This window comes from Lepisma saccharinum, chromosome 27, assembly GCF_977018435.1.
Source record: "Lepisma saccharinum chromosome 27, izLepSacc3.1, whole genome shotgun sequence".
NCBI classification, from domain to species: domain Eukaryota; kingdom Metazoa; phylum Arthropoda; class Insecta; order Zygentoma; family Lepismatidae; genus Lepisma; species Lepisma saccharinum.
The window spans coordinates 37,896,660-37,911,624 of NC_139255.1; the positions used below are offsets into that span (position 1 = coordinate 37,896,660).

Genomic DNA, 14,965 nt, shown 5'->3' on the forward strand with positions numbered 1-14,965 from the left:
AGGAAAAAGAGAGAAATAAAGAAAGAGAGAAGGAAAGAAAGAAGAGAGAGAGTGAAAGTGAGATATATATCTCTCTCTCTCTCTCCCTGTTTTCTCTTTCCTTCATTCCTTCTTTCTTTCGACTGGCAGCGGAGTATCCTGTCCTAGTGAAGAAAACAATTGACTTACTTTTGCCATTTTCAACTTCATATTTGTGCGAGCAAGGCAACTGTGCTCTGGCGACAATATAATCCAAAGTAAGAGATAGCCTGCATAACCTTAATAATATGAGTGTTTCGTTGTCAACTGTAAGGCCTGATATCAAACATTTGGGCTCTACATACAGAGCCCAAAACGTGTCAATTGTCACACATATTTTGATTTCAATAACACGTTAACATGCGTAAACTGCAAATGATGCACCATTTAATGTGTCAAAATACACATAGAAATGTATAAGAGGGTATTGTTATCAGATGAAGTTCCGTGTGATGCACTAAAATGCATCAATTTGGATGATCAGGCAAGATCATTTCGAAGATAACGAACTTTCACTTTTAATGCATCAATTGACTCAGCTTAATGTGTAATTTTGTTATCTTCGAAATTATCATGCCTGACCTTCCAAATTGATGCATTTTAGTGCATCACACGGAACTTCATCTGATAAAAATACCCTCTTATACATTTCTATGTGTATTTTGACACATTAAATGGTGCATCATTTGCAGTTTATGCATGTTAACGTGTTATTGAAATCAAAATTTATATGTGTCAATTGACACGTTTTGGGTTCTGTGTGTAAGCATCAATCGTAAGTCTCACATTAATAAAACAAAACTTTTGAGTGATTTCCATTGTAGTAAACTGTGTTCTATTCTGATGTTTGTTCCTTATATTATCTTTCAATAACTTAATAACATTAGTACTGGAGTAGGTACTTATTTGACAATAAATTTAAATTACTCCTGAAAACATATTCCACTCCGATTTAAGATTTATCATTGAGGAAGATTCTAACAAGGGTGTCCAAAGTTTTTAATCTCATTCCTAAGGGTATCGCGAACGTAAAAAGATTGGGAATCCCTAACTAACTAACTCTCTAGCCTTCTTAAACCCGAAGGTTCATGGCTGCAGCAACACAGGCCTTCCATCCGTCCCTATCTTGAGAAAGATCTATATACTCTTTTCCATCCCTACCGATTTCCTTTAGGTCCATCTCAACGTTGTCCCTCCATCTTCGTCTTGGCTTTCCTACAGGTCCCTTACCATCAGGTTTCCCAACAAAAATCCTGTAAACTCCTCTTTCCTCTCTCATTCGTGCCACATGGCCTGCCCACCTAAGTCTTTTTGATTTAATTGGTTGGGAATCCCTGCTCTAGGCTTGCAGAGAGGTGTAAATCGACTTGCATGCATAATTAGATGAAATCAAGTTTAAGAATCCTATATGGTAGACAGATCCGGGCAGGGCAACTTGGGCACTCGCTCAAGGCCCGCGGCATATAAATATAATGGTTTGTTACGGTCTATTACGAGTGTATAGGACGATTTGGCTTCCAATGAAGCAACTAATCAGATTTTTCCTGACTTCATAGAATGGCTTTCGTTGCAGGAACAGTGGGATGAGATAACGGGGAACAAGCTACACGCTATCATCCCAATTGTTGTGCATGTCGTTCCTCGAATCGTTCCTTTCGTCGAGAAGTCATTTTAACTCGGCTTCGAATTGGACACAGCCATCTCACCCATGATAATTTGCTGCACGGCCTGACTACCCTACAATGTGTGCCGTGTATGTAATGTTATTTTAAGTGTTCGGTATATTGTTATCGAATGTGTGTATCTTACTTACCTCAGAGACACGTTTAATTTTCACAACTGTTTATCATTCATATTGGGAGGAGATGACAGTGTTTTAGCAATGTTTTTTTTAACTTTTTGACAGGGGGGGTATCTCGCACTGTTTTCTTGTTTCTCCTTACTTTTTTTTACAACCTTGCACCTTTAACCTTTCTCAAGGAGCTTTTTTACAACACTTTTTAAACTTTAAGTTAAAGATTTTATATGAGAGGATTTTTTCTACATACAGTAAAACCTCGTTAATCCGGACTAATGGGGGGATAAGTTGACCGGTTTAACGAAAGTCCGGATTAAACGAAATAACCTAAAAGAACATTAGAAAGTGCAATAAAACTCACGTTTATAGCAACAAAACAAGTTTATTATGACGTATTTAAAGTGCATAGGCCTAAATACCCTATACAGTACAGTAAAATGTAAATCAATACTGTACATACAATGCAGTACGTACAACACATCCCATTGTTGACTTTTAGCCACATTTGAAACTTTGCATTCTGCTTTTTTTCTTGTTTTTCTTTTGCCTGTCCGGATTAAGCGAAGTCCGGCTTATCGGCGTCCGTATTAACGAGGTTTTACTGTACTTTGAAGTGTGTAAAATGTCCATATGTTCCGACTTAACTACAATTTGAACTCAGTTATTCATTCATTAATTATACAGGGTTACTTTTCGTTGTTGGTAACTTTTCAATCCAACTTCATTTCATTTCAAGACTCACAAATTCACAATATTCTCCCCCTCTCCATTGAAAATGTCTTACAGGCTTCACTAAAGAAACCAAAGAAGAGAAGAACAAGACAAGAGGTGAAAACTACCGGGGCAAAAATGCTAATTCTAACAGCATAAAATCTATTTACTCAATTCAATGAATCGCATTTTCTTCTGACCATTGCAGCATTGCAGAAGTAGGACCGCCGTTCCTTCTGGAAGAAGTTTCCGCCTGTTTTTCTCTTTGTCCCAAACTTCAAAGCTTCCCTTTATTTCCGAGTCGTTGCACATAACACGCTGACAAATGGGTGTAATACGATCCGCCAAAAGTTTAAATGCGCCGCATTTAAGAGGAAATGTCTGGGTAGTTGCCCTGGGCATCAATACCGGTACTCTCAAAATGAATCCAATAAATCTCTTTGGATATCACCGGTCAGCATGGGTTTGGATGACTCTGAATAATTTCAGTATGCTGATTCGAAAAATGAAATCCGTTTTTATCCATCACGTCCAGTTTTTTCAGAAAATAGCAATATGATAACTGCCTTAATTTCACAATAAAAGGTAGTTTTATCATTTCCTCAATAGATGGCTCTGTTTATATTATGGTAAAATATTGGTTTTCTACAATAAAATCCTCCAATTTTGAACTATAAAGGCACATAGAATAATAAGCATTTAATCCATCTTCTATCTTCACAAGACATATTGACATGAAAATTAAAAACTTTGATTACGTAAGTTCCATTTTCGAAATCCCTCACAAATATTTCCTTCACAAAAATGTTCAAAACTCAATGTTATAATGTAGGGCAGCAAGAAGAAAGGAAACCAGATGCAGAGAAACGTCTACGAGCAACGCCGAGGAGGCGGAGCGCCATCCATCCGACCAAGAAACTCAAAAGAGCCAATGACCAGAGAACAAAGAGAAGCCTTTGAACTCCGGAAGCAGGAAATGAAGAAAAAGAGAGACAAGCAGAAGGAGGAGGAGAGGAAGCGAGAAGAAGAGAAACAACGTCTAGAGAAGGAACAGGCACAACTAACACCACGTCCTGGCCAGCTTACCAGAGTGAGGGAAGAAAACTACATGTTACTGTCCAAGGAAGAACAGCTAAAACCAGAAACTCCAAGAGAGATGCAAAACAAGAAAAGGGAACACCCCTGCAATTCTTCTAACGACGAAGAAGACATGGACGAACCATTTATCCATCCTAAAAAGCCAATACGTGCTAGAACACCACCGATAGCCAAGCAAATTGACACGTCAAACACGTACCAAACGTTCTCAGATCATGATGAAGAGACAATTCAACAATTGACTGCTAAGTTACCAGCAGTCTACATCTACAACGCAGATAGAAGCCATCAATTTGTCACTTCGGTGACAAAGATAATAGATGACAAACAAGCCAAGATCCGAATTCTACATGATGGAATGAAGATACAAGCTAATACTAGACCTGCTTACAACAAGCTTATCAATCACTGCAAAGAGCACTCGCTCAGCTACGCCACCGACAAACCACGCCGAGAGAGGCCGGTCAAAGTAGTACTCCGACATCTGCCAATTGACCTATCAACGAAAGAAATACAGACAGAGCTAGCAGCACAAAACTACAAAGTACAACAAGTCCAGCAGATGAAGAAACGAGACCCGAAGACATTCATTAAGACACCGATGCCACTGTACTTAGTCTCATTGAGCAAAGGAGAGACGACACGAAACATCTACAGTCAAGACCACATCATGAATTACGAGATGAAAGTGGAACCTTATCGCTCTCCAGGAATACTGCAATGCCATAGATGCCAGAGGATAGGGCATTCCCAGAGCCAATGCAAGGCTCAACCAAGATGTGTGAAATGTGCAAATAATCATTTCACAGCTGAATGCCAAAAGAAAGACAGAAAACTTCCTGCAAAATGCTGCAATTGCGGAGGAAGCCATCCAGCCAACTACAGGGGCTGTAAAATGTTTCAATCAGTACATCAGATGATACCAAAACCAAAGCCAGATTATGGGAAGGAACAACAGAAACAACTACCATTCAGTTTACCGCAAGAGAAGCCAACAGCGAAAACCAAGCTACCGACTACCATGAACTATAGTCAGATACTTCAGACTTCAACTGAAGATCAAGAAGAGACAAATGCAACCCTCAAATGGCTACTAACAATACTACAAGACGAGAGAATAAGAACGACCATCAAAAATACGAAAGACAAGCTCCTAAAGGCAAAGAACGATACAGACAAACTCGTTGCAGTCGTAGAGACAATCATCGAGTTCATCACAAATGCATTCTAAACAGACAATTAAAAACAACCCAGATATAACACGAAATATCATAGCAAAACGGCCCTTTTAGGACCAAAAAGTAAGATAGGCCCTTTTTAGGACCAAAATTCTATAGGCCCTTGTAAGGACCATAGCATTCAGTTCGTAATAGAACTGCCATCACAGACCGAACCTCGAGCGACAGTTGCAGAGGTAACAGAAGCCAATTCATCGCACTACGCCATTACCACAACTTTAAAAACAGATGGGAGTCAAGGAAACGGTACTTCTACAAGAAAACTTCAAGAAAATTTCATTCATTCATTCATAGCGAGTTGATTGAACAATACTTTGGCCAAAATCATGGTCTAGGGATAAATCATAACGTGATGTGAAGATATCCGTCATCACCATTCAAAATACTTCCAGAAGCACCTATTGGTTTGTAAACAACCGAAATTTCCTTTGTTTAAATTCATTTTATTGCGTTCTGTAATAGGTGTAATGGAATGACGAATTTGCGAATTTTTATTTGGGAAAATCCTGACGTGATGCGAAAAATGGATGTCATCTTCGTTCAAAATACTTCCAGAATCACCTATCGATTTTAAATCATCCGAATGTTTTCCCAAAAATGCAGGGTTTTGTATTCAATTGAATGCCGTAGCAAAACTGTGATGCTCGACGTACGAACGGAATAGATAGTTACGTATATTATTTATATTTAATTAATATTTACAAACTAAACAATATGTAGATAAAGTAGCAATAGAACATCTAAAATATTTTCAGTTGATCTTCTAGAAACATATATACAAGGTGCGGTCAAAATATTTCACAACTGACCGCCGGAGCTGGTATCATGCGTTTCGCAGAGTAGCGCGATCAAACATGCGCAGTGGAAAGTTTTAAATGCAATGTGTCTTTCGTCAGTCATTTGTTCAGTTACGGTGTTTTCGTTTGTGAAGAATCAGTGCGCATGCGTGGAATTTTGTTCCAAATGTAGGAATTGAAATGTGGTTGCGTTATGTCGATGTTGCTGTAATTAAAACTGACTGATTTCTGTACATTGAACGCAGGATGTGAGACAGAAATGTGCCCACGACATTAAGTTAGATGATTTATACAAGAAAGCTACGATTACAGAGGTTGCACCTGCTAAAGTCTGCGTACAACGTAGAGCTTCCATAGTTTCCACAGAGTGGCAGCACCTGTTTAATTTAATATAATTCTCTGTAGTTGCCACAATTACAATTCCTTTGTTATTTTCTTTCAAAATAATTTTGAAATGAAGATTTTTTTTTAAAGAAAGTAGTGAATTGAAGAAAGATATTTGTAGAGTGGACATCAGAGTGTCGTATTCAAACCAATGGCTCACCGTGTCTCTTCAGCTCACCCGAAAGTACTGGATTACTGCTAACCTATCCTTTTTGTAAGCTTTTTTAAGATAACGACCAGTGACGTGCCGTACAGTATAAGTTTACGTGTACATGCGTTGTCTACGCATAGATTACATTAGGTTGTAGTTTACATAGACTACGTAGACAATCTAAAGTACATTAAAATTAATTTTCAAGGCTTTCATGAAAGGAAAGTGACATTTTCAACCACATTGGTTCCTAATGAACTCTTTAAATCTTTCATCTCGCCCATCCTTGAATACTGTTCCCCAATTTGGGCAATGGCCTCAAAAAACAATCTCACCAGAATAGATTCGGTTCTCAGTTTCTTTCTTGCAATTGTTTGCCATAGAATACCTTCCTTTCGACATGTATCCAAATCAGACACCATGGCTGCTCTGAATATTCACACTCCATCCTTTCGTCGTGATCTAGCTGACATGAAATTTTTATACAAGATAATAAATGGCAAAATCAGAACAGATCTCCTAATCAGTAAATTCACACTTAGGGTAGCTACTCCAAAAGCAAACGCGCAACCTGCAACTCTTCCACAACCCAACCACTAGGCTATCCCTTCTACAACTCTGCTTGTTTTACAGGCTCCCAGAAATCTACAACAAACTTTCCTTGAATGTAGATATTTCCCTTCCAAAACGTAATTTTTGTATATTACTGACCAAGAACATGTAAATCTATCCCACCATGTTATTGTTTTTATCTTTTGTTATTTTTTGTTTCTACTTTATGTTGTTTCAGTGTAAAATGGGCAAATAGGACTGTAGCTGAAACTCTGAGTAAATAAATAAATAAAATAATCCAATTTACAACAAAATTTCTGTTCTCTTCTATCATCAACTTTGGAAGAAGATAAATAGTATGCAAGAAAAACAACAGATGGCAGTCGTGAGGCAACATTAGTATTTCCCCCATAAAATACTAGAATAGTTCCTATGTTAGGATTTTTCCTAAGTGAGAAATTGTTCGAATTTGGAAGGTAGCGTATGAAAAGTTCTCCTCACACATCAGCAAATGATACGCAGTATAATTTTCGTTTGCTTCCACTGCGCCCTTTGCTAAGTTATCACCTTGTTTACATAGATTACGTCATCTACGTGTATAAAATAGTCTACGTGTAGAATGTAGACTATCTTTGTTTACGCGTAAACGCACATCACTGATAACGACAGATCAACAGTAGAAGCTTTTCCATGGATGGCACCTTGGTCCACCTCCCCCCCTTCTACAACACCGCTATGGGAGCGTGCAAGGGGTGTCCTGAGAAGGCACCCAAAAGACAACCCAACTTCCACGTTGTACACCCCTGTATCAGCAGTTTTGCAGGCCAACAAGGCTTTGACGCCTGCATCCACGTCCAGTATAATCCATTATAGGATCGTGTTGTCCTTATGTGTGCTGAGTGCCCCTTCACAGCATCAGCTTCTAATCTAGATATTACAGTTTTAATTGTTGCTAGGGAGTCTTAAGTTTTAGAAATTTAGTGAGGAAGTTATTGAACAGACATTTTATTATTAGGGGCATGTCCTCAGTTTTGATTTAGTCAAGGGGCTTATTCCCTTATTGTGTGACAGGCACTAATAGCCTATTCAAAAGAGAAAAAATCAAACACTTGCAAGAGCCTCACTGCGACTGCCACGTGGGACGTAACAGCTTTATCTTGGCTTTTCATCAATATCTTCAATCATAGGCATAACTTGACGGGGGAAAAAGTGTACTTGCCCCCCAATATTTTCAGGTTGTTTAAAATTTACAAGTTATGGGTACTTTTGTTAACCTCCTGAGAGTAATATAGAGTAATAGTGATGATTTCGTATATAACAGTTATTTAGCAAGTAATCCTGAACGCTGTAAAATTTCCAACTGTGCCCCTCCCGCCAAAGTTAACCCCCCAAGTTGGATTCTGCCCCCTCCTCCTAAATTAGGCCCCACGTTACGCCAATGACTTCAATAGTTGAACAACGTTTGGAGGGTAGGATCACCAAGGCGTCATACAAGTACAAAATACAGTCTGTAACAAAATAACTGCACCATTGCTAAAAATGAGGGGAATATTGAAATATGTTTAAATTGCCATTGCAATAATGTACAAAACAATGGCCAATGGCAAGTTGCACCTGGGATTGTTCCTTGGTGCATGTTGACTCTTTTTTGTTATTTTTACACTACTGTCTTTCATTCCACTCTCTGCCAACAGGTGTCTCTGACGTCTGTGTGCAAATGGCCGCCGCCTGTACGGGGTGGCATACCAAATCCTGAGTGCCATTTGTGTTGTAATAATTTTCGTTTCTCTTAATGTTCAATGGGTTATTCCCTGTTCATAGTTTGAGCAGATACATTGCGTTTTGCTAGCAAAAGCTAAAAAAAACTAGCTAAAAAGAAAAAAAATGTTGTTGAAATGCAATTTATTAATCAAAATCAATATGTAATGATTATTTTACTGAAAAAGTACACACGACAAAAGGTCAATATCCAGGCTTTAATTATTAACAGACATATAAAACAAGGCCCATGATTAATCTAAAGTAAATTATGAGCGGTATAATTGTCTACATATCACCTAAAAAACAGTTTGCGTTCCATTGTATTAAGTGGTGCAGTTATTTTGTTACAGACTGTACATCAGTGTCGGAGACACATTGAAGGTACCATCCTGAATTAAGGATACGTAATGCCAAGTAAGATTCATGAACATTATATGGATCGTGTAAGACCGGCTTTAGGAGTGAGGCAGGTTAGAACATTCGATTTTTACCTCCGCAATTTCCCCCTTCAGTTTACCTTAAACGATTTTCATCCTTGCTGATCACGCAAGCCGTCCATCACGGAAGGTTTTCTGGTTGCATACTCGTCAGGCGTTTAAGCCTGTCGGATGTTTGTAGTTAATCTTATTATATACCACGAAGGCTTTTCGTGTCCCAACCTGTTATTCCCTCCTGACCTTGCAACGTCTCTACTTGGCAAGAATATCGATGATATTGAACACTAGCAATGTCGCTTATCTAATCGTTTACACGGAACACAAGCCACCTTTCAATGCATGGCGTCACAATATAGAATGAGGAATTTCGGAGAATACTGGTCTATCGCCGTGCGGAGTGGTTAGCACAGCGCTCAACGACGCCCCATGGGTCCCGGGTTCGAAACCCGGTCTGGACATGGGTTTTCTTTGTGGGTATCCGTCCTAACCTTTTTTATGTGACTTAGGGGAAGGAAGTGTAAAGTGGCCACTCTAAGGTTTTATGAATTCTTATCGTACCTTTTTAATCAGCAAAGTTATAGAAACATAGACCAATAGTAAGTATAATAACTTTACTTCCAATTTCTATTTTTAAATTCTTGTTGTTTGAAAATGTACACGTTACTTTTTTTAAAAAGTACGAAGTGGCCACTTTGTCCGCCTAGGTTGGGTAAAGTGGCCAGCCCCTTCCCATTTTACCTGCATAGGTAATTGAACAAATCACATTGATTCAGAGTGTGTATTTAATCAACACAAGCTGAAGTAATACACATTAAGAATAAGTATTATGTTTTGGCTTAATTGAAGATAACGGGAGTGTTCCCCGATTTGTTTGAAATTTTGTATAATTTCTACATGAGGCCTCCTGAACACGAATCTGACATTACAATTTCCCGGTCTCGGCTGTAACTTGAAAATTTCACGTAACGTTAGGTTAGGTTTGGCAAACATACTTCAAATAACACTAAGCTTACCTTCAAAGTCTGTAGTGTTTACAATCCAACGGTGGATACAGTGTTGCCACACTTAAAATCCACACTCAACATGTTCCTCTCCTGTGTGGCAACACTGTAGACAGCGCAACTCAGTGGCTGCATTCCACAAAACATGGCTTCTTCACTTCTTTCCGGAGAAATATCGCCATTATGAAAAGCAACATATTACACCTTACACACGTAATATCCAAATTTCAAACAGTGACCGGGACATCAGAACCTCTGACACTTCATCCGGAACACTTATTTGCTTAGTACATTATCTAGTAAATAAATCGGAGAACACTCCTGTCACCTTCAATTGCTCCTATGTTTTTTAAGTATTATCTTATGTATGAAATCTTTACAAGATAAAGTAAATAGTAATTCGTAATCAATAGTCTATCAATAAAGGATTAGGCGTAGGCCGCAAAATTCGCACTCAAACTCATCATCTTCTTCGTCAAAACCGGTCCACATTTTAAACATCTAATCCATCCTTCATTGCCTTTCGAGTCCGCCTGTTTCGTGGCCACTTTGCCCGGAATGACGCCATTACAAAAACTGGTCTAACGACTAACTTACATGACTTAGCGTTTTCAAACACACATCATTTAAAAGGTTATTTCACGCTGATCAAACAGCACAAGAGCATATAATTATAACACTTACTATTATTTAGCTATAATCAACAATTTGTACCACTTAGCTAAATCAGACTTGCGAGAAAACAATAAAATGAGTCCACATTTAGAACAGTGCAGCCTCCCGCTTCAAAGTTACACACAACACTGACAGCATCCGTGGCGACTGTTTCGCCCGGCTCTCGCGTGGCGGAAGCACTATACAGCGAAGAAAACTCACAAGGCCACTTTGCCTGCCCGCCCTGGCCACTTTCCCCTTCCTTCTCCTATTTGTCATCTGCAGGTCCCTTGACAACCTACACTTTTAATCTTTCTCAAAGGGCTCTTTACACCCCTTTTTTATCATTAAGGTAAGGGTTTTAGATAAGGGGAATCTTCCCCGTGTACATAGAAGGGTGCAAAATGGCAACAAGTGACGAAAAATCTCAAAATTTGAAATCAAAATCAGTTTAATCATATCACTCATCGTCGCGATTAGCGAATATGGCAGAAAGGCGACGCAAGATATAAAAAAATGAAATCACGCCCGAGAAGACTAAGACAACCCAACCTACTCAAGGTATATAATTAGTATATGCGGGCGGAGTGTAACTCTGATTACATCACCTCGTAATTCCCTTGGCAACAGCTCTTACAAGATATGAACATAAAGGTCAGTCACTATCCTGACATTATCAGTGATAGGTTTAAAATATCACGTACCACAAGAATCATAAAATAAATAACAGAGATTAAGATTAATAACAATAAACATTTGTAGAATAAGAAATGAAATTAACAACTATAAATATTGGTCCAAGGGGAAAGGACGTGTCAATGTCGAGAGGCCACCTACACGCGCCTTAACTTTGTGATTTTTTAGCGTTCATGCTACTATGCTTAGAGGTTCTTAAAGGACTTTGACCAAGTTTCTTAAACTTCCCTACACCCCCAGCTACAGGTTTCCTCACTAATAAGGAATACAATTCGTTCAGGATAATAGAATACATCATAGCAGACAGGTCCATAACAACAGGAATGCGAGCCAAGTGATTCTACAGGTCTAGAAAGGTGCCGAAGACATTGTATATCACAAGCACAATTCTGTAAGTGTTAATTTGTTTAGCATATGTTTCACTTATTTGTCAAAATTCCGAAATTCTTCCTCGTTTTAGTTTTTTTTAAATCAATAATGGTTGAATATGGCCATGAGCAGTGGGGATCTCCAAGTGTATTGAGTAATGTTGTTGATCCGGTGCAGACCTATTGATAGAGTGGAATTCGTTTTTAATTACAATAGCGCTTACTTCCTAGATAGATACATCTTGTTGTACTGAAATTCGTATCGATAGGTAAATATAAGCTTATTTGATTTTCCAGTACTGGTACGAGAAGGCCCAAAATGTCATGACTGGGTCCCCCGTGGGGCCAATGCCACCTTGCCCTATATCAGTACGCCCCTGAAACTATTCACTGATGAACATTCACATTCACGCCGATAGTGTATGTTGCTTTTTTAGATGATCATATCTTTTGCGAGAGAGCGTTTCCACCATCCGGGACAAGGCACCGAAATGGGTAAAAAATAAATTCACGCGGAAGAACCGCTTTGTAATTGGGGCGACGGGAGCGCCGCCAGTGGCGTGTTGCCTTGGTAACCGAAGCAACTTTCGAGGCAGAGTGGCGCCAGGCCCGTCCCAAGAAAAGGTCATGGAGTCTGGGGACCAGAATTTATGTATCCCCCGGTTTCCGTGTTCGAACGAAAATATGCTGTATATATATATATGTGTGTGTGTGATCCAATAACGTATGCTCTTTCGAGCTACCAACTTTCATGTTGTTTGGTCGTAGCATTGTATGTTACAGTCCCCTCCCCCATTTTCCTTCATCCGTATATAATGTTAATGGGAGGCACATTTTAGCATGATGTACGTGTTATTCTTGCTGTAAAGTTTACCTGTCTGAAATATGGTCGTGAAGTGAATTTCATGCTATTTGATACACATAAGTTAACCTAAAGATACAGTCACTGGCAGAAGTGGGTTGCGGTTCTATATGAGCGAGCTTCGAATTGTAATAATCCATTCAATCCTTAGGGGTAGGCTTCCTGAAACACACAATGTATTTGTGTAACGATATATGTCACTGTCGTTGACAATATGACTGTTTTCTCTCTCATGTTTCATTTAGTATTTATTGTGCACTGTAGAGAGTAACTTCAGAAGAGCGGAAAGCTGAAGGGAGAAATCATAATACCATAAGTACCTTGGGACGCAGTGTTTATCCAATGCCCTTTGCCTTATTCCTGGGGAAGAATATACCTTTATGGTATGCTCTAGCTGATTGGTTGTGTGGTTGTGGTTACCTATCTGTAATGATTTGGAGACCCATTCAAAATTTTAAGTAATCCTTCCCTCGTGACTTGCATGATAATTTCACACCACTTTTGCCAGTAACTGTACACATATATAACATTTAATGAGGACAAAAATAATCCTGTAACCACAACACTACATCAAAATCAAAGAAGTAGCACACATATGCCCAAGGAACAGTTCAATTTTCTGTCGTTATAAGGAGAGAAAAATGCTTATGTTAATCCTATTCTTGAAGTGGAGGTCTTGAGGCTTAGTATAAATAAGTGTGGTACTGTAATTGCTTAAATAACGAATTTTCAAGTTTATTTGGTGTATTTTGTAATAATTTGCGTGGAAAGGTAATTTTGTAGTTCATTTTTTAATGTTTTTGAAATTATTTTACATCATTTCTTAACAATAACAAGACAATTCAGGTATGATTTCAATATAAAACACATTATATTATCAGAAAGATAGCATAAAATTCAGAGAAGTAATTGATACATATTTGTTTTGATCCTATCACAAGTTCTTGCATTTGATTGTAACCAATCTTCAGTAATACATCCTGTTTGACATATTTTAAGTATAAAATTGATGGGTGTTTAGTCCATTGTTTCATAAATACTTGAAGGTCTCACTGTATAGATAGTCTTCTGTACGAATTCTTTATCATTCTTCAAACATTCTAACATAATCAGCTTCTGACTGTATTGTTTTAGGTTCTTCTTTAGTGTAAATATTTGCTTTCTCTTCTCTATCATCATCAAATAATCCATCTATACGTTTCTCCCACAGCTCTTACATGACTCTAAGGTTAGTAACAAGTTTTTATCTTGTTATCAATAAGGATGGTGTTTTGTTTTTTTCAACCATTACTTTTTCTTTTATCTTGTTTGTGTTTTTATAGTCAGGTGTATAGTTGTATTATTTTCGTTCAAGTACATAATTATTCATATTTTCTTTTGTTGTTACTATTTTTTTCTTGCACTATCGTACTAATTCTTTTCTTTATAAATGTGTTTTCCTTGCATTCATAACGACTAATATTTCATCAATAAATTTCAAGCATTTTTCTTTTCGTGTGATATTTTTAATGTTTTCATCTAACAGCATTACTTTCGATGTGTTGTAATCAGTTTACTAATTTATTAACTTTAGTGTTGATTTTATTATTACTTTGTTTTATTCATCGTCTAAATATGTATTGACGTTAGTTAAGTAATTTTGGAAATCATTTGTTGGCCAAAATATAATCGTTTCTTGTTCTTCATAAATTTTCTTGACTGTTCACTCCGTACTGTCAGCAAGCAGACAAAAGGAATGGTCTCACTCCCATGACAAGATTTTAAATTTCTACTACACATATATTTTTAGTCAGATGAAATGATGGCTCAAGTAATGTAGTTTTGATGGGTCTTTATGCAAAATAGTTTTTTTATACTTTAAGTCAGGGTTGTTGAAGGTCCAGAAATTTTAAATAATTCCATTCCGGTCCAGGAAGGGTAAAACAGCAACCGTAAATGGGTTCTGGGCCGTCCTTTTTATCTGTAAAGTATTTCATTTCGGTCCAGGAAACTTTTTCCCGGATCCATTTAAATTTGGTCCAGGAACCTTTTTCCGGTACAATTTAAATACTGTCCAGGGACCTTTTTTCCGGATCAATTTAAATACTGTCCAGGTACCTTTTTTCTGGATCAATTTAAATCCGGTCCAAGTTCGGTATTGAAATGAAAAAATATGCAACTTGTGAACGATTTAAAATTCTTCGAGTAAAAAGGTTTCGGTCCTGATGAGGAATCCAATAGAACTCATTAGAATGTAGTATGGGTCTCTGAACCTTGAACAACTCTGCTTTAAGTACTGGTTAAAAGCTACCTATGAGATGTGTCCTTATGTCTGTTCAGTGGCAATATGTGTGTGGTTTTGAAATCAGTTTCCATCAGTTCGTGTTTAAGACAGTGTTTATCTATCATCTTTTCATACATTTGGTTCATAAGAAGCTATTATATCATATCTTATGCATT

The 14,965-nt window shown here is 37.9% G+C and overlaps 1 protein-coding gene across 6 annotated transcripts in view; it reads left to right on the forward strand.

Annotated features, from left to right (window-relative positions):
- dysc (whirlin protein dyschronic) overlaps positions 1 to 14,965 on the forward strand; it is an 817,084-nt gene that overhangs the window by 346,691 nt on the left and 455,428 nt on the right. For 5 of the 6 annotated variants that reach the window (XM_083113360.1, XM_083113363.1, XM_083113365.1 and 2 more), the window contains exon 4: positions 13,737 to 13,754. The exons of the other annotated variant lie outside the window; for it this stretch is intronic. In XM_083113360.1, the coding sequence (XP_082969486.1) occupies positions 13,737 to 13,754 (18 nt within the window). The remainder of the gene's footprint in view (positions 1 to 13,736; positions 13,755 to 14,965) is intronic. 6 annotated transcript variants of the gene reach the window in all.